The sequence below is a fragment of the Meleagris gallopavo genome, chromosome 14 (assembly GCF_905368555.1).
Source record: "Meleagris gallopavo chromosome 14, MGAL_WU_HG_1.1, whole genome shotgun sequence".
In the NCBI taxonomy this organism is placed as follows: Eukaryota; Metazoa; Chordata; class Aves; order Galliformes; family Phasianidae; genus Meleagris; species Meleagris gallopavo.
This window is the reverse complement of record NC_139417.1, coordinates 2,491,950-2,511,387: the sequence shown is the minus strand read 5'-3', so window position 1 is coordinate 2,511,387 and position 19,438 is coordinate 2,491,950. Positions and strand designations below refer to the sequence as shown.

The 19,438-nt window shown below is 42.9% G+C and overlaps 2 protein-coding genes across 3 annotated transcripts in view; one reads left to right on the top strand and one right to left on the bottom strand.

Moving 5' to 3' along the window:
- Window positions 1-1,694: 1,694 nt before the first annotated feature.
- On the bottom strand, window positions 1,695-5,498 carry EMC3 (ER membrane protein complex subunit 3). Its single transcript, XM_003210003.5, has 8 exons — window positions 5,344-5,498; window positions 5,182-5,239; window positions 4,543-4,636; window positions 3,809-3,913; window positions 3,068-3,149; window positions 2,824-2,903; window positions 2,156-2,238; window positions 1,695-1,921 (listed from the first exon to the last, which is right to left on the bottom strand). Exons 1-8 carry the CDS (start codon window positions 5,496-5,498, stop codon window positions 1,793-1,795), a joined length of 786 nt encoding a protein of 261 aa, XP_003210051.1. The 3' UTR covers window positions 1,695-1,792.
- Window positions 5,499-5,616: 118 nt separating this feature from the next.
- The window catches only part of FANCD2 (FA complementation group D2), a 45,450-nt gene continuing 31,628 nt past the window's right edge, over window positions 5,617-19,438 (top strand). The window contains exons 1-15 of one of the 2 annotated variants that reach the window (XM_085235987.1): window positions 5,617-5,751; window positions 6,109-6,192; window positions 6,962-7,087; window positions 8,138-8,205; window positions 8,937-9,040; window positions 9,928-9,991; window positions 11,200-11,252; window positions 12,643-12,718; window positions 13,469-13,593; window positions 15,490-15,577; window positions 15,988-16,092; window positions 17,180-17,280; window positions 18,125-18,233; window positions 18,596-18,631; window positions 19,015-19,158. In XM_085235987.1, coding sequence (XP_085092113.1) covers window positions 6,126-6,192; window positions 6,962-7,087; window positions 8,138-8,205; window positions 8,937-9,040; window positions 9,928-9,991; window positions 11,200-11,252; window positions 12,643-12,718; window positions 13,469-13,593; window positions 15,490-15,577; window positions 15,988-16,092; window positions 17,180-17,280; window positions 18,125-18,233; window positions 18,596-18,631; window positions 19,015-19,158 — 1,266 coding nt within the window. In that variant the 5' untranslated portion in view covers window positions 5,617-5,751; window positions 6,109-6,125. Of the gene's footprint in view, window positions 5,752-6,108; window positions 6,205-6,961; window positions 7,088-8,137; window positions 8,206-8,936; window positions 9,041-9,927; window positions 9,992-11,199; window positions 11,253-12,642; window positions 12,719-13,468; window positions 13,594-15,489; window positions 15,578-15,987; window positions 16,093-17,179; window positions 17,281-18,124; window positions 18,234-18,595; window positions 18,632-19,014; window positions 19,159-19,438 lie in introns of both variants that reach the window. The other variant, XM_085235986.1, reaches the window with a different exon arrangement.

The window sequence follows — 19,438 nt, the reverse complement described above, 5'->3', positions numbered from 1 at the left end:
AGTGCAGTGCTGTGTAAATCTGAGAGTTCGTACTCAACATTTGCTTTTTCTCCACTGCAGTGCTGTGCTGGTCTGTTGTGATCCTTGCCTTTCTGTGATGTTGAGCAGCCTCAGGTGTGCCTTTCTCATCATCCCTCTGCAGGTCTGGGGGAGGCTGCATTCCTTCTGGCCATTTTTTGCCCCATAGCTTCCCTGCTTGTGGCCATACCACTGAAATGGTTGTTGTCCTGCAGCTACTGCAGTTTCCTTAGGCGTGCTAAATAAGTACCATAAGCTGGAAAAGATCAAAGAAGCAAGTTAAATGCAACAGACCTGCATGCATTTAGCACGTGCAGGGAATCTAGAGGACTGTCACCAAACCTGCAGATCGAGGACAGTTGTGAAGGTGAAAGCCTCATGAAGGGGGCTTAAAGCTTGTGCTGTGATTGCAGTGTAGCAGCTGAAGGGCTTGGTCTTAGAGTCTGAGAGAAGGTTAGAAGAGCCTCAGTATAGAACGGCAGTTACTGAGCTACACTGTGAAATGCTGACCATCAGAGCATGACATGAAACCCATCATGGATATCTGTGGCTCCAGGGCAATATGTGGTTGCACATTTCTCTTTTCAGTGAAGCAGGGTGGAGTGCAGTGCTCTGGGAAATGAGACAGAGAAAGAAATAGGGAAGGAATAAACTAACTGGTGAGAATCAAAGAATGTCTTAGGTTGGAGTGAATCTTGAAGATCATCTAGTTCCAAACATCCTGCCATGGGCAGGGTTGCCACCCACCAGCTCAGGCTGCCCAGGATCCCACCCAGCCTTCCCTGGAATGCCTCCAGAGATGGAGCATCAACAACCTCTCTGGGTAACCTGTTGCTCTGCGTCACCAACATAAATAAAAATAAAGGAAGTTGGAGGAGAGATTAAGTTTTATGTAATAGGTCAGTGGCAGAACCCCATGCTGATCTCTGCCTTTTGATATTAAAGCAAGAGCTTGGAAAGAAGGGAAAGCAAAATGGAAGCTTGCTAAGATGGAGGTGATCAGATACTGAGCCAGTGCAGGGGCTTGCAAGAACATCTCGTGTGAGAATGTTGTGGACATGAAATGGAAAATGACTTGAAACACCAGTTGTACTGTCAGTGAAGTAGTGGTATTCAGGAATGAAACCTCTGAGGAAAGAGCGGGGAATGTCTCGGAGCTAAGATTCCTGGCAGGGGGGCAAATAAATAATGTGGAAATAATGGAAGCTCTCAAAGGAGGGTCCTTACCTGTGCTGGGAGGCAGTGGGAGGCAGGCAGCACGCTGATTGTGCCTCTCCAGTGCACAGATATGGTGCTCCCATCCCTGATCCCAGGAAGGTGCCATGATCCTTGGGAACACACTGCCAGGTGGCAGTGAAAGAGTTGGAACTGACAAACAGAAGCAGAGGCAGTTGGGAGCAGCTGGCACACCCTCTTCCATGTCAGGATGAATGCTGGTTCTGGTGCTCAGCCTTGCACTACTGTTTCTCTCTTTGTGGCTGTGCTACTGGCACAGTAAATGCTGCAAGGCAGGAACCACCTAGGAAAGGAACATTCTGGCTGTGCCCGGTGGGGCTCAACTGTGGGGTCACTGCCACCTTGGGATGGAAAAGTCTGGAGTCCCTGAGGGCACACTGCTTATCATATGCATATCACATACTTGGGCCTCAAATGACAGAGTTAAGTAACTGCAGTACTGAATGTGGTGTGTTTCTTTTATTCTTAGCTTTGCTAAATACATTAGACAGTTTTCTTTTCAAATCCTTTTACAAGAAGAGACAACATATTCTCAAATTCAGAAGATGGAGGTCTGTAGTTCTTCCTTAAACATGCCTTCAAAATGGAGGTCTTTTGCCATAAGCTCTTCTTCTACATCCTCTAAAGCCCACTGATGATCAGTCAGTTCTAAAGCTTCCCATTCCGTCTGCATTGAAATGAAAAAGAGGTAGAGGGGAAAAAAAAGCAGATTTGAATCAGATTTAAATCAGAGACACCTGTCTTATCAAGTTTGCTTCAGTGTACGGTAGAGCTGCCAAACCTTGGGCAACTTCTATATACCTCATCAGTTGTCACCTCTAATTTTAGGAACTGAAAGCCAGAGTGCTTCCCTTGGTTGACGTGGGGAAAGCAAAAGGGAACGCGGATGGAAATACTATACCTTAAATGCTTTGTTGGTATCTGCTGGCATGGCCATTGCTGCCCCTGTCATTTGTTCTTGCATCACCCTGGACTGATCTGCAGCTACAAAAAGAGAAATGAGAGGTTTATTTTTATTTGCTTCACTAAACAGTGCTTGAGCACAGAGCCTCTGGGCTGCACTAGAAAGTTGGAGAACTCACCTCCTCCCTTCTCCCCCCTGAAACAAAACTTTAACTTGTCCATGTGAGTTCTCACAAGACATCTTGTCCCTGTTCCTTACATCTTAGCTAAATTTACTTAAAATATGCAGGCAGATGGAGGAAAATATGGTCCTTTACATTCCCCATCACCATCTTGCCTTGAATGTAACATTCAGTGACTATGGCAGATTCTGTTAAAAGTGATCCTTGCCAGCAATAAAGGCAAAGCCAAGATCAGAAGTTTCTACTTGCCAATTTGATGAGAAGGAAAGCATGGGTTAATTACCACAGAGGTTTACAAGCAGTCAGCTAACAGCTGGTGCAAGAGAGATGAGTAATTGCTCCAGGTGATGTCAAACCTGGCTAGTGGAAAATAATTTCAAAGAAGTGAGAGAGACTTTTTGGCTGGAAATGTAGAAATGCTTCCACAGCAAGTCATTTAATGAAAGGAGAAGCCAGCTCCTTCCCAGAAGTGACAGCGACTTACCATTATCTTGACCCAGAATGAGAGTATAAATGCTTCTGAGCCCAAACACATTCAAGAAGTACCAGGAAGCAGAGCTCACCCTGGAAAATCAGAATAAGCATTTCTGACTTCAGTTTAAAGATGCCTGTGTGTGACAAACATTGCTTGTGACTTGATTTCACATGCATGCACAGGCTATTCAAGGGTTTTTAGAACATTCAGAATATTCCAAACATTCAGCTTTGAGGGTGGAGAACACACTTACCAGGATGCATCTAAAGTGAGCAGTTCAATTCCCTGCTGCAACATTGGTTTGAAACGCAGTGTCAGAGGAAATGGGACCTTTGCTGAAGGACAAAATGAAACCCAGTTTCAAAAGGTAACACAGCATGCTTGCAGAGGAGATTGCAAAGCCAGTAGATGTTTCTTTCATTAGATCTAGTGTAGTCTGAAGGTAGTGTATAAAATAACAATGCGTACTTTTGAAAAAGCAGTCATTCTAATCTTTATTTTAAAATGAAATCTTTTAAAACCATCACAGCCAAATTATCATAGCTGTTGTTTCAGTGGCTGTGAAGGGAAACGTCTTTTGTTAAGGAAACAGTTACTGCATAAACAACAAGGAAAACAACCACAAAACTGAATTTAAGGAAGCCTGCTTGATTTGCAAACTCTGCATTACACAGTAACTGACTGCCTGGACAAGAGGAAAATCCCCTCCACCAATCTGAAGTCTAAGCAGTTTTAATAAATAACTCTTTTCACCACTAGAACTGTTCCAAGTACAAGCTGTTTCGTTTGTCATCACTCCCAGTACTGTGAGAATAACCTTCCCTCCTTTGCTTTGGGACAAGCCAATCAATGCACTTCATGCAGTGCCACAAGCCAGATTCACCCTGCTTCCAGCCTGCTGCTTTCAGGTATGGGAAATTTCTGATGGAGTCCAGACTCTAGAGATCCTCACCCAACATGGCTAGACCCTCGCGCTGTTATTCCACACACTTACTTGTGACAAACCCTGAGAATGTCATGTTGATCCAACCACCGATGAGGATCATAGGCAGAACATTAGTTACATTCCCTTTCATCATATCTGTCAACATGGTAGGATCTGTAAATCAAACATAACATCATGTAGCAGCACAGCACACTAAAGGTAGACAGGAGATGATATTTCACCAAGGTGAGGTGTCTCAAATACAAAACTGAATGAGAGCTAACAGTTCTACCCCGCTATCTACCGGTATCTATTAGTTTCTACTATCAGTCATCAAATATTTTGCAAGATAAGATGAGCAGTCACTGTGGCAGTGGCTGCTGCTGAAAACATCTTTTGTTTTCTGCTGCATATGACCCCATCCCAATCTGGACCTCTCTGTGAGACTGCTTACCTAAAAAAGTGACCGTGAACAATTCAGCCAATTTGCTACTGATGTCTTTGGAGCCAATAATGAGTTATGCATTCAGAGATGGTCCTGCTAGAGCTGGTGCAGAAAAACAACAGGACTCCCATTTCTGGCAGTGCTGAGGGGCTTGTCTCACAAGACCACAGTGCTGAAGTGACCCAACACATTGCTACCTCCCCTCTCCTCTGCCCTCCTCCTCTGCCCTCCAGCCTCAGCTCATTTCCCACCTCCATCCTCACATTCACTGAACTCTTTGCCAAGGTGGTTTTCCTTGCTACCTTGGCAGAAAAAGACATCTTTTCCCTCCTGCCTATATTCACCACACGTAACATACCTGTCATTGGTGAAGGAGGCACTACCTTTCTTTTCGTTTTCTTAAAAAATCCATCTTCTGGGTTATTAAAATAGTATTTCCGGGTCAGGAAAGACTGAAAACAAAAAGAGCCAATGCCAGCATCATAAGCAATGGAGGACAGCAATATTTCTTGCTCATTTAAACATGTTAGGAGCTATCTGATGATGTTTTTCTCGGCTACATCACATCTGGATGCCCTGAAGCTCATTACTTTGATGTTTCTCTGAGTACCAACTTTCAGTCTTGCCAAAATTCCTGAAATAATCCTACAAGCTCTCTTAAGAAAAATCCACCTTTCACACTTTGTGCAAAGCTCGTGTTGGCTCTGCACCGATACCAAACAGTTCCACTCCCGCACCCCCTCTTACAGCTTTTACAATACACGGATTAGGCAGCAACCGAGCAAATATGAGCAGCCGGCTCCCTCACTCTCCTGAGTTCTCAATCCCTGCGGGTTTACCGGCAGCTGTTCAGCACGGCGCTTTGGAGGCAGGTTTCGTTTCAGCACGCCAAGCCAGGAGGCAAACCAGGGAGGGGGCAGCGGGGGGCCCCGTGCCCAACCCCGCCTCGGGGCTGTGCTCCCACTGTGAGACTCGAGCTGCCCACGCACCTCCGTACCTGCTTCGGGATGTATTTTCCATTCTCCCGCAGGACCCTGCTGCGAATCAGGACTTGGCTGCAAAAGAGAGGGGCGGTGTGAGCGGCGGCGGCGGCACCCGTGGGGAAAGGAAAGGAAGGAGACGGGAACGGGCCGGGACGGCGTCGGGGCCGGGGCCTGACCTGTCCGACACCTGCTCCTGCGTGAGGCGCTTGTCGCTCTGCAGCAGGATGGAGACGTAGTGGCGGATCATGCCCACGAAGAAGGTGATGAAGACGATGGGCAGCACCACCCACAGACGGATGTTGGAATCCAGCAGCAGCTCGGGCTCGCTCATCGTGACTCCGTTCCCGACCCGATCCTAATCCCAGCCTCGGCTCCGACCCGGCTCCCGCTCGGGCTTCGGCCGCTTCCGGGCCGCCCTAGGCCCCGGCTCCACTTCCGCTTCCGGTGTGCGCCGGAACCACGTCACCGCGCGCCAACGGCGGGAAGCTCGAGCTCCGGTAGCGCCGGTGCCGCCTGAGGGGTGGCGGTGGGAGCGAGGTGGCCTGCGAGAGGACAGTTTTCTTCTTCGGCTGTAACCCGTAAAGGTGAGTCGACAGCGATTTCTTTGTCCTAAACGCTGCCGCCTACCCGGAGAGGACGAGTCGAAGGGTCCGTGCTGAAAGAGCTTCCGCGAAATCCAAGTGTGGTGTGACAGCTCTGACATCTCAGTACTGAGCGGTGGAACAAAGCGGGGTGATGCTGCTCAGCCAGGCCAGCCATCTGCCTCTGAGAAACGTATTCTTAGGTCGTTTCCCTTCACTATTCGCTACTTCATTCTAGAGTTGTTTAAAAAAAAAAAACAAACAAAAACAGCAAACTAAAACAACAAAAAAACCCTCATCCCATACTCACTTAAAATCACGGCTCCTGAACTCTCTTGACCTTTTCTCGCGTTCTTACAGGCAAAGGATTTGTTACCATGGTTTCAAAAAGGAAGTTGTCTAAAATTGATGTTTCTGAAGAGAGCTCCAAGACAAACCTGCAGGGTAGGTGCTCAGGTACGCCGTGGTAAAGGGAAACCCTCTGGTAGTGGCAGCAGCTGTTGTAATGATGGCTTTGGTAACATCAGCAGTTACTCATTAACAACACTATTGATCTTAAACAGTATTATTTTTATAAATCACAATAAAATAACAACACTAAAAGCAGTACTGTGCACCATATCTTTTCTTGCTCCTTGTACCTTTGGTCAGTGTTAACCTGCTTGAGCTTCAGTGCCTTTGGAGTCCATGGATCAATCCCATTTGTTCAAAATCGATATCTCTAAAACCAAAGTAACCTCTTTATGTAGCTGAAAGGAAAACGTTTTGCTGTAGCAGGTGGATGGGATACCCAAGTCACAAATGTGGTGGAAGAACCTAGGTTAAATCTGTGCTTTTCAGGGCAAAGGAAGTATGTGCTCCATTCACTTGTTAGCAGTCTTCCCTGAGAATAAGGCACTGAAAGTGCCTGTGGTTGTGGAGCATTAAAAGGGGTGAGTCAGAAGTGTTTCCTTGTGGTTTTGTGCTGCAGGGGTAGCTACTTTCTAGAACTGCATTGGAGTTTGAGTTAGCTAACAGCTGCTGTCAAATAGAGCCTCACAGCACTGCTGTTGATCTGGTTCCATAAGTGTATTCTTGTGTTACTTTGTTAAGGTTAATTGAAGGGTGACCTTTGTGAAGGCTAATTTTAAATTTTAAATTAATTATTTTTATGAAAGATTCAGGCTTCTCTTTTTTGCACAGTGATTTGATGTAGGTTGTCTTGTTTTCTCAGAAGCAAAGAAGTTACGGGTTTCTGATAAGAGGACCCAAGGTGGATCGGAGAATGAGGGAGTATTTGAAGAGCTCCTGAGAACATCAGGAATCATACTGAAAGCTGGGGAAGGACAGAATGAAATAGGTATCTGCCCACTTGTGTGCGAAAACCTGCAAAGTTGACTGTTATAAAGCAAAGGTGCATGTTTCTTTTGGAGGAAAAAACACTTTGGACAGCTTTTTCCCAACTTCAGGGGAACTTTCATCTGGCCTCTTATTTGTTCTATGCTTAGTGAATCAAACAATTCCTGTCTGAATGTATCATCCAAACTCATTACAGTAGATTTTTAAGCATATAGATGCCAAGTCAAAAGACTTTTGAGAGGTAGATGCAATCTAATCTCATTTATGATTACAGTATTTTTCTATTAGTCAGACCAAGATAGATGAAATAACTATTACTTCATTGAGTTACAGAGCCAGGAGCTCTGAAGCAGGAAAACAAAGTCTTTAGTTCATACAAGGCCTTCAGCAAATGGAGGAAACATCTGCTGGGTAAAGCTGCTTCACCTTTGTCATAGTTTAAGCAGCTGAAAGTTGAATTGCCACACAGGGCTCTCTGTGTTCCAGCTCTATGATATAAGGAAGCTGTGTTGGCCCTGTTGCTGCAGTGTGGTTTGGGCAGGAGAAGGCTTCTTTGGAATGGCAAGGATGCTGGGGTTGCTCATTTGTGTGACGTTACACACCACATCACATGAATGAGCTTTGCTTGTGGTTATGGCACTGGTTCTTCTGGTAGTTGGCTATTCTAGCAAGTTAGGCAAAGGGACCTTTGGGTTGCACATCTGGTAAGGATTGTGTTGCACTCTCAAGGACAAAAAAAAACAACAAACAAACCTGGGGAATTCCTCCTCTTCTTCATCCCTTGTTCTGTCTTGAATAGATTTGTCTTTATCTACCAAAAAACAGCAGGAATTTGTCCATCAAGGCTTTTTATGCTACTGGCTGCCTGCAGCTCAGGGTGGAGAGAGCAAAAGTTGTGACATTGCCCAGGTTTTGCTAAGTGGAGTCTTGATAGAGCAAATGCCAAAATAACGGTGAATGGTCCTGAGAGCTCGTGTCTCATGTAGTTATTTTGATGTTATATGGCTAAAACTTGTCAGTTTCTTTATTCTCTTTTGAAACTTCTCCTTAGCTGTGGATCAAACGGCTTTCCAGAAGAAGCTCCGGGTGGCACTGGAGAAGCACCCATCGTACCCAAGTGTAAGTAACTGACTGAGCTATGGCAAGAGCCAGATTGAAAATGCAGCCCAGATTCCTTAATCCTCTCAGTGTTTTCATCCCAGCATTTTGGTCTCATTGTTCTTCTGAACACCCAGGAGTGAAGTGATGACCAGCTGGTGTGTCTTACCACCTGAGATTGGTTTTGCACAATTCCAAATGCAAGTGCTGTGTTTCCACTGCCATGCCCTATCAAAGTAATTCACTGGCAGTATTATTCAATAGAAACAGACTCTTAAGTATGCAAAATCTCTACCTTACAAAGGTAGAGTGAATGCTGTGCTTGGTTTTCTATTAGCTGGGAGCTGACAACATGAAAGCTGCCACAGTGTGATGCTCCTCTCCAGCTAACAAACCTAGAGGAAACTCCTGAGGCCAATAATTTGAATCCTGCAAATGTTTTTAGATGTAGCTCTTGTCACATTGAATGTTGCTGTTCTAGCCAAACAGAGAGTTGAGGAAAGCCCTTTTAAGTCAAAGTGAATCATGAGACTGTTGTTTTATAATTGTTTTGTAGAGCAACTAATGGTTCCTTTGCATTTAAAATAGAATTTATGTAGCATTCCTCCTGTCACAATTTCTGTCTGTCTCTGGCTAGCTGTGTAGGAAACCTTTTTGCTGGTTTCATCACTTGCTCACACAGGGCATCCTATAAGACAGCAGTTGATTGACACATCTTATCAAGAAGTGGATAATTTCAATCTGCTTTCCAGGTTGTGAAGCAGTTTATCAGTGGATTGGAATCACACATTAAGGACAGAAGTCAGTTCAAGAACTGCCTCTTGCCATGCACTCCTGCACGGACTGAGGGGTCAAGGTTAGGAAAATGTATTTTTGTCCTCCGCTTTGGTCAGAGCTGGTCTGTACTTAATGTCTTGTAGCACTGAGCTGAGTGAAGGGAAAAGCCATAGCTCTGGCTGATGCATAACAAGACCTGTGTCTTGTGCAACACTGGCTAGTGTAATGCAGTTCCCTATTAATAGCAGTAATTGTGAAGTGGTAAGTCACAGAACTTACTAGCTACCTGTGGGATGAGCTGAGTCCCCTGGTATTTAATAGCAAGATCCAATCATTTCACTATTTCAAAGCTTTCCATTGCTTTTGTTCTTGGCCAAAATACACTGAACTAACAGTGCTTTCAGCACTGTACCTGAGTCTTCAGTTTCATTCTGAAGAGGCAGACCCTGCCATCTTTTGGTTTGAGTCTTTTCCCCTTTCAAATACCCAGGGGAAAACTTTCTCACACCCAACTGTGGCTTTATGGCAGCTGAAGCCTTCAGTTTGTTTTGATGCTGGGTTAGGAACATCCAACTAACACATAACTTTTATTTTTTTAATTTAATGCCTTTTAATTTCTAAACTTTCATGTATTCTAAAACATTGGAAATTCTCCCACAGAAAAGCTAATTATGAGATGGTTAGGATTGGAATTTGTTAAAACCTGGCAACTGATTTTCATTTTTTACTTCTAAAAGAATTCTGGCCTTAGAAGTCCTGAAAATGTATTTTCCTGGCAAGAGTAGGAAGTATATACCCCTAACATACCATCTCTTTGATTTGCGGGAGCTTTTGTGATATATATATATATACATATATACATATATGTATAATCATCATAAGTGGATTAAAAAAAAAAAAAGTAATAGAGTTAGTCTGCTCTCCTCACATGCTTTTATGACTGCAGTGGAATCTTTCGCCTTGCAGGACTCTGGTGCACTCATACTGTGAAAGCCTCATTAAGCTGCTGCTTGGAATTAAGATCTTACAGGTATGTATGTCTTAGTTTGCTCTTTATGGTGATATTTATTTAGGGACCCTTTGCTTATGTAAGTAGCAGATTAATAGAACTGGTGAGGCAGGTGAGGATGCAGCTGGAAAAGTGTCCCATTTCTTGTTTCCTTTGGCACACAAAGATGCTCTGTGCCTGGAGCATGTGACACATAAGGAGAGATGGAACTGGCTTTGCTGCTTCTTAAGAAGAGAATGTTAAGGGAGACCTTGTGGTCTGTAGCTACGTAGCTGCACGGTGTAGAGAAAACAGCCAGAGTCTTCTCAAAGGTAGATGGGCAGGATGAAAGATGACAGCCAAGTCAAACATGGGGAATTCTGATCGAATTTAACCACTTCTACTCTGGAGAATATTCATAGAACTTAGAGGTGATTAAAATCAGGTAAGTTCCTAGTCTGGCCTTGATGGTTAGCCCCGTTTTGAGCAAAGGGTTGGACCAAAGATCTTCAAAGTGCCTTTCCAACTGAAACTTTTTAATGCTTGAATTACAGCCCCAAACAAGTATTACATGGAGACAATCAGTATGAAGGACAGAGGCCCTTCCAAGACTTACTTGGATGTATAAGGAGCTCAGTTCACTTAGACCTCATATCAGTCATCTCCCCTTCCTGCAGTTGCTGATGGCAGATGTAGAAGTGCGAAAGTCCTGGCTTGACAAGGAAAGGAAGGGGAAAATAAACATGGAGATCCTTATACAAAAATGTCACAGCAGTAAGGCACATCATTCTCTTTTCATCCCCTGTTGTCTGTTCCCTTCCCAAATGTGGCCCCAAAGACAACTGCCTTCAGTCCTATAGTGCAGCTGAAGTTCCTGCTCCACTGGCTTTCCTGGGAACTAAAAACCTATCATACAAGTGAAGCAAAATGCACTGAGGTGATATTTAAACAGCGTGGATGTGGTGAAACACACAGTGTGTGTTTCAAAACATTGCTGTCAATAGCAAGTTCTGCTGAGTTGCATAATAGTTGCATCAACTGAGTGGAGTTGAACATGGTATCTCTCACCACAGAGTGAAGGCAGGTATTAGGGAAGAGATGTCTTACATAGGAAGTATTTTTGATTGTTGTTTTGATTCCTTTATTCTCTATGCATATTTCACCTTTTGTGAAAGGTTAGCTTTCCTAGCAGTGCCACAGTACAAGCAGTAAATCATCAGCCTAACAGTGTCCTTTTGCCTTCCTTATAGCCTGCTGTCGTAACGCTGCTGTTGGAAAAGATCCCCGAATTCTTTTTTGATGTGTGAGTACAGACTGTTTTCCCTCTATCCTGAAATGTACTTCCTCATTTTGAACGATCACCAGCTGTTTAATTGTTATTTCAAATTTACCTACATGGATGTCTGCACTGCTGTATTTAAAAATATCATTCATCCCTGTGTAAAATCATCTGTGGGTACCATGTCTTTAAAATGGTGGGTGCATGTGGCAGAAGACAAATTCGTAAAAGGTGAAACACATCCCCCCCCCCATGATTCACTATGCTTCTTCTGTTAGCTGTTGGCACCAACACTGGAAGTATTTCAGCAGAGGGACTATGAGATATCCTGTTATTTAAAGAAGAGGAAAGTGGCTGACAGAGTTCTATGTGGCAGTTAGATGCAAGCAAACCTCCTTTCAAGAATGCAGTTTGTAGTCAAACAAGGAAAATAGAAGAAGCATCTGTTGCTTTTTCTTGAATGGAGAACATCGTGGTACATGTTGCAGTGGGAGGAGATCCTGTGGAGGTCTGAGTTGTTCAGTGTGTCTGTAAGTGGAAAAAGGGAATGAAAAGTGAGGTAACAGCTGATGGCAGCAAATTTTCATGGTAATCAAATCTAAAATGGACTGTGAAGAGCAATAGAAGTTTCCTGTTTAACTGTGGGACAAGAAACAACACTCATTACAACTAATCTGTAACTGCAAATTCATTGGACAGTTTCAGCCCAAACTGATATAAAAGCATCTCTGAAACCTGTGGGACTTGTACAGTTTTCATGTCACTTGGTGCCTGGACAGAGGACATCCAATTTCTTAACCTACTGCAGGAATAGTGTGTAACCTTATCGGGTTCTGTGTTGCAGTGTGAAGAGATCTGAAATAATTGTGGTTGGTTTTGTTCATTTTTTTTAAAGGGGAAAAGGGAAAACTTCTTGCAGATGAATATATTGCTGGATAGTAGGGGTGAGGGACTGGGTACCAGGTTCTGCCTTGGGAAATTGTTTATTGTTGGAGACTGAGTGGAAACTCAGGATAATGTGGCTCTGTGTATGCTCTTTTTCTTACAGCTTAGCCAGATGCATCTAACACTGACAGCAGCTGGGGACAAGGACACTGGGCTCAGGGGAGATTTAGGCTAAGCCAGCACAGCCACACTTATGGTAGCAAAGGAGATCCAAAGTGAGGTCGCACTGCTTGTGTTGTAATTACGATGTTGCTGGCAGTGTTCTGAGACAGGCTGTAGTATCCCTTATTTGTGTCTACAGTGAGAGGTGGGATCCTTCACAGTGCTAAAAGCTCTACATTTATATTTTCATAATGGAATTTGAATAGTTAGTTAATGTGACTTTCATTCCGTGGTTTTGCTGACCAGCAGCAAAGCCTTCGAGTCTGTCTGTGGATCTGACTCAGCTGTTTCACTTCTGTCATTTTAGTGTGGGTACCTTTGGAACAAACTTCCCTCGGCTCATTGTCAATCAGTTCAAATGGCTCGACAGTCTTGACAGCCAGGTGGGTACTGATGGCACAGCCACTGCATGCTTTTCCACTTAATGTCTGGAACACCTCTCAGGTGGGCTGAGCTCAATGTTGATGCTAATGCAAACAGGTGTTTCCATATTCATACCCTGAAAAAATTAAATACTCGATGAAATTTAATTCTTGTTCACATTCTTTCCTTCAATAACTTCTGAATGTCCCCTTTTATTTTCCTTTTCTCTTGCTGTAACTCTTCTTTTTTTTTTTTTGTATTTTCTTAAAAAATTTGTATCTATACATACCTATCCACATTTTGAAGCAGTTGCTGGCAGAAAGTTAACTGTCTCCTCTGATTTAATTTTAACAAGAGATACTGGATGCTTGCCAGCATCTGGGGATGGATTCTCTGTTCTGGCTTTGGTGGTTCCTTTCCTTCTTTCCCTTTCTACATCAGCAGCCTCTGAGAGTTACTCTGTACTAAAAGGCTGTTGCTAAGGAGAGTCCCAGAATGAAGAGAACTAGGAATCCATACTAAACTCTGGAAAGCTTGCTGTTGAGTTTCCCAGTTTCCTTCCCTCAGCAAGAAATTCAAGTTCTACTTGTAAAATGCTGTTGTTCCTGAAAGTCTATACTACAATTCCCTGCTCCAACAGGACAATGAGTTAAGGGACAGTTAGCAAAAATCCAAATGAATGGCTTGTGCATAATATTGTTGTCATTCTAAGTAACAGCTTGCTAGTGGTAAGACTCAATTGTTTTTACAAGTGATCCCCTTTTCTGCAGGATCTTGTCAAGAAGTTAATGCAGATGCTTAGTGTGTCTCCTGTACCAATCCAGCATGATATTATCACCAGTTTACCTGAGATCCTGGAGGATTCCCAGCAAAATGAGGTTGCCAGAGAGTTGAGGTACAGTTAGTTCTATTTTTTCCCCTCTTTCTTGAATAGGAAAAAAAAAAAAGTATGAATGCAGGTTGCACGAGGACTGACTAAAGCTGCATGGCAACAGGATGTTTTCTACACGCTGTTATACTCTTAAAGGGGTCTAAATGCTCCAAAATGATCTAAAACATTAAGTTCTTCAGTGAGTGTAGCACAGACTGATGATAGTCATAGAATGGTTTGGGTTGGAAGGGACCTTTAAGATCATGTAGTTCCAACCCTATGCTGATGGTACGGACTCACATGAAGAACTGGATGACTAATATCAAGAGAGATCCTCCTAGAGAGTGCCAGCTTATGCTGTCCCTTACACCTGTCTCTTCTATATATATATTGATTTAATTATACACACCAGTGTTTTTCATCCTGGCCATTACACAGTTTGCTTGCATTTATGCCTGTACTAATTATCATTTCACTCTGATAGTTATTATTTCAGCCTGCCCTGCCCATGTCAAGTACATCCTATTTCCTGTACTCTCAGACTTCTGTTATCTCTATTTGTATTTTTGCAAAGTTGAGAATATAAAGACTAGCAGCAAGACATTTGTGTATTCTCAGTAGCCTCTACCTATGTCTGGTGTGGGAAAGTACTCAGTGCTTGTTACAACAAACTAGGGAGCGTTCAAGAAGCAGAAAGATGAATTTTTCACCTCACATTATTTATAGAGTTTCACTTGAATTGAGAAAGTTTATAAGAAACTTAGATGGCAGCCAAGAATGATTACATGAATTCCAGGAAAATGAAGTCCACAATGCTGTTTAAGCACAGCTACTGTCCCTTGTTCAATAAGTTGCTAAATCTCTGCTTGCTGGAAACCAGAACAGAGGTGTGACTGTAGTGTTTAGCAAAGCAGGTGTCTTTCAAGGCTTCACAGAACATCTTTGCTAACAAAGCATTGTCTAAAACATGCATGTAAAGCAAGAAACAACTGTAGATGGCAAATCAGAAAACAAAAAGCAGAAACATCAGCACTGGAAACTTGCCTTCTGTCATAACAGCCTCTACGTTGCCATCTTGGTACCTGGCCAGCACAGGGATTCTCAGGTTTAATGGGGTCCAAGTAAAGCCCCAGCTGTGTACCTGAGAACAGAGCTGTGCTGCCCACTCCTGTTGTGTGTAGCTTTATGGAGGAAACTGCAGAAGAACCAGCTGGAGTCTGACCCGAGAGGTACTGCAGGGAAAGCCAAAGGGCCCTTTCAAGGAATCTTTTATGGCAGTGGCACCTATTACAGCTCTGACTTGATGGATTGTTTGCTGAACTGTCCTTCCATCCCTCACCTTCTCCACTCCTGGTGAAGCAGAGGATGGGTTCCCTCCCCAGCTTTGCCAAAATGCCCCTCTCAGGGTTTTCTCTTTACTCAGTCTTCCCTGCTTCCCGTACACCTGCTAACATCTGGGGTTGAGAGCCCTCCAGTGGCTTGTAATGATCCTTTGTTAGTGGCAAGGCAGTGGAGGCACGTTATCCCTTAGGTATAAAGTCAGGTTAAGTATACTAGCAACCCCTCCCAACCCCCCCCCCTTTTTTTTTTTTTTTTTTTGCTGTTTATAATGAAACCTGCCAAATTTCAGGTTCTTGCTTGAGGCTACTGCCAGGCTTTTCTCCATGCTCCCAGTTATTTCCGTGTTGAAAAAGCTACACTCTTCATATCAGCTTCACACCAACAACCACAGAATTATAATTCATTGTGTTCAGAGAAAGATAATTTAGGGAGCAAGGTTTCTATAAAGTCAGTGGTGTATGTTTTCTGTTTTTAGATATTTCTGGTGAACACAAAAACAACTAGAATCTTGCAGTTTATTAAACATGAATTCATGCTTATATTAAAAGGGTGATTTGTTTTCTTTTCCTTGCACATCAGCTGCTTACTAAAACAAGGCAGACGACTCACAGTTCCAATACTGGATGCTCTTTCTCGTTTGGATCTTGATGCGGAACTTCTGGCTGAGGTAAGAGCTTCTACTGGATGGTCGACCAAACTCTTCTAGGCTCTTCCCTTTTGTAAGCCAGTGAAAAATGATGGTGCCAAGTCCTTCTTGGAAGTGCCAGGTGATATGATAAGGAGCAGTGGCCACAAATTACAGCCTAGGGGGTTCAGGTTGGACACTTGGAAAATGGGTTAGGGTCTACAGCACTAACATGGACTATCAGAGGTAGCATCAGGGAGGGGAATGGTTGTGTCCATCTCCGAAGGTCCTCAAGATTTAGCAAAGCCAAGGCTAGTCTGATCTAATAACAGTGATATTCCTGCTCTGAGCAGAAGGCTGCACTCGAGTTCTCCAAAGATCCTTCCCAGCAACCTGGTCTGTATTTCTATGAACCTTATTATTGCAGCTAACCCGTGTTGCTCTCCCCTCAGGTGCGGCAGTGTGCCATGACCATTGTGCCTTCTGTAAAACTGGAGGATTTGCCTGTGGTCGTAAAATTCATCCTCCATAATGTCAAGGCTGCAGATGCTGTAGAGGTATGGTGCTCTTCATGAACTAAAGACCAATAAGTTTTATAATCCAGTGCAAGTTTTAACAGAGGCTGTTCATTCAACACAACAGATGTATGCTTTAATAGTTCCAAGTAAAATTTTAGTATTGTCAGGGATCAAAGCGTGTGTGAAAAACAGCTGTCCTTTGACATGGAAACCCATGGTTATGCTTCAAGGCATGAAATTGAAATCTACCCTTTTCTGCTAGCAGATTTTTCTCATTTGTTTTTAGAACTTGTAATTATCTTTTCAGTGTCGATATGACAGTGTTATGAAATTATGTTAAGCTCCTAGACTGAAAAACTCCTTGAGGCAAATTTAAGCCTTTGAATTATATCTTAGAATTTTCATTCATTAGAACTTTTAAGGGTTCTAAACTCCTAAATTGTTCAAAAGAACAGGGATTGTAACTTGGTAATTCTCTTCTTGTTTTCTCCACCAAATTCTGTTCTAAGTGCTCCTTTAGAAACATTCCAAAAAGGATGGTTCTTATGTTTGAAGGACTGTTCTCATCCTCCCTTGTAAGACTCCTTGGTTGAGCCAACCTTGCTGAATGATTGAACATGGGTTTTTATCATTCTTTGAGAAAACCTCAGCAGAAGTCAGATATGGATTGTGAACTGCCTGGATCTTCAAGGGAGATCACTATGAAAAATGTATGCCTGTAACATGCAACCCATCTTGTGCTGATTTGTGGTTTGACAGCAGCGTGCCCCTCAATTCCTGTGGCTATTTCATATCCTGTTCTGCTGCTAAACAAGATAAAATTAGTTAACAGCAGCATGTCATGAATATAGGTGGGAACTTCATGGGGTAACTTTTAAGAAATCTTTTTCTGCTTTCTGCCTGCATGCACTCATGCCATCTTAATATGATGAAGAAGTAATTAAAAAAAAAAAAAAAAAAAAAAACTTTGAGCACAGTTAAATGTTTAGACATCTTCACAAATAGGTGAGTACTGGATTTGTAATTCTAGGGTTATTCTGAGGGATTTTAATTTAAATTTTCCTTAGTCTTTTTTGTTCCCCCCTCATATGTCAGAACAGTTTGTGCAAGGATCTGTGTTTTACAGGTGATTTCTGATCTTCGTAAGAGCTTGGATCTGTCATCGTGCGTTCTGCCACTGCAGATGCTAGGCTCCCAGAGAAAGCTTAAAAGCCAGGCTCAGGCCAGGTAGCTATTTCTGTGATTCTGCAGTGATGAGATGCTACGTGAGGCCTTCATCTCTTCTTTATCTGGTCTCAGAGATGCAACTACTTACATTCATTCTAATTTGCCCTAAGTGAAGGTGCTGACACTTCTATTCCTTCCTACTTGGTACTAGCATAACATGTTTATCAATCCTTATCCAGCAAACTTCCCCTGCAGTGCTTGTTAGTCAAATGAAGGTTGATGAACTGTACTGACTTGAGTGAAAAATTCAGCTATCAGAATAAATCTACTGGGAAAGAAAATCTGTCTTTCATTCTTGGTGTCAGCTTCAGAGGCTGAATTGGCAGCTGGGATTTATTTTCTTATTCTGAGCAACTCATCGCCTTTCTGTGGACCCCCTTCTAGTGCTCAGACTCCACAGACAATATACTGACGTGTTTCATTGTAAAGCAAAAATGGTCACCTTAATTCAGCAGCTCTCCCAGCTTATCCCTAACCCTCATTTTTTTTTTCTTTTGTCTTTCTGCACTTATCTGGTGCATTGACAGTGCCCTGTGCATAGCTCACATCCTTTCACTAAAGTCAGAGAGAAGGCAAGAAGCCATCTGCATCCACATCTGCATGAGGGGTACATGGCCCCATTTGTAATGAGGGTGTTTGCTGCAAGTTTATCTTTAGGTTCCCCCTGAGTATGTCTTTGGTTCTGCAGTGTGTGGTTCCACCCTTTTCTGAATTTCCCTGCCCTTACCAAAGCATTCCTTCTACAGAATTGCTGCTTTTCATAACTGCTGTGATTGCTAGGCTGCCTTGTCCCTTTCACTACAGTATTTACAGTGGCTGAGTCATCTTTTCTGGTCATTAGCAGTTCTTCCATGAGCCAAATAACCACCAGCCAGAACTGTGTGAAGGTGCTTTTTGATGTGATCAAGCTAGCTGTAAGATTCCAGAAAGATGTCTCTGAAGCTTGGATTAAGGTAAGATGCACGTGTCAGACCTTGTTTCCTCATATAATTCAGTCAAATATAAAGAAGTGAATGTTAGCCCTGATAGTTAGATAGAGATTTCATTCATTTCCAGAACTTTAGTTTTTTGCAAGACCAGTGCTGTTTGAAAATATCCATGCTGAATTCTCATGCCTTCTTTTGAGTACCTTCTGAATTCTGAGTTGTTGGCAAGATCCAGTTTGCTGGTTTGGATAGCTGTCCTGTTGCAGAGAAGTGTTTTGATGTATGCCTTTTTTCATTTGTCTTCATGTAACACTCATGGTTTTAAAATACACTATTATACTTTAATGTAACAGCTTTCTTGATTTTTGGTTTTTGTTTTTTGCTCTTAGGCTATTGAGAACAGCACATCTGTATCTGACCACAAGGTAATACTTCTGACTCTGTGTTTTTCTTTGTGAGTGTCCTTTTCTGGTGGTTCTCATAGCTCTCTCTATGGGCATAGATGGAGAGATTTTTCTAATTAGAGTAACCACCAGTGATGTTGGCTGGGTGGTTCTTTTGGTGTCTGAATTATTGCCACTGTAACAGTCATTTGTTTTGTCATAACTCTTTAATTCCTCCCTTCCCTGCATCAGGAGACAGAGTTGAGTCTCTCCGGTTGGAATGATGGGAGTTCTGCTGTAATTGTGGCTGTCAGGGGCTTTTTGAGCTCTTGATTTCCTTCCTAGTTTTGATTTCAAACTGTGTAGTTGTCTGGCATGTTTCAAGTATTTTCAGCATAATGATTAACGGCTGTTTCTTCCTAAAGGTTCTGGATCTGATCGTTTTGCTGCTGATCCATTCTACCAACAGCAAGAACAGGAAGCAAACTGAGAAGGTATTGAGGAGCAAGATTCGCCTGGGCTGCATGCCAGAGCAGCTGGTGCAGAATGCTTTCCAAAATCATTCCATGGTCAGTGCTGATTCTGTGTTGGGACTTCCTCTTCTTCATCCCTCAAATGTCCTGTCAGATGATGATTTAACCCTCTGCTGCGTTATGTATACTTCAGAGTATACATAACAGACCCCTGTTAAGAATTTAAAATAACCTATGTCAGTAACACAAGTGGGGACTTGTATTCCATTTATTCTGAATGTAATTGCTTTTAATTCAATTTTAGTTGAACAACCCTTTCAGAAGAAGTTAATTAGGCCACTTGACATGAGTGAGAGCTTGTTCAAAGCTGCTTTAA

Bases quoted from the DNA above. Each gene is read 5' to 3' on its own strand.
- EMC3 (XM_003210003.5), bottom strand. From the start codon at position 5,498: ATGAGCGAGCCCGAGCTGCTGCTGGATTCCAACATCCGTCTGTGGGTG. The intron at 2,904-3,067 runs GTAAGTGTGTTC...CTGATTTTCCAG, and splicing joins CTCACTTTAGATGCATCCTG to GGTGAGCTCTGCTTCCTGGT. The intron at 1,922-2,155 runs GTATAGTATTTC...ATTTCAATGCAG, and splicing joins ATACCAACAAAGCATTTAAG to ACGGAATGGGAAGCTTTAGA.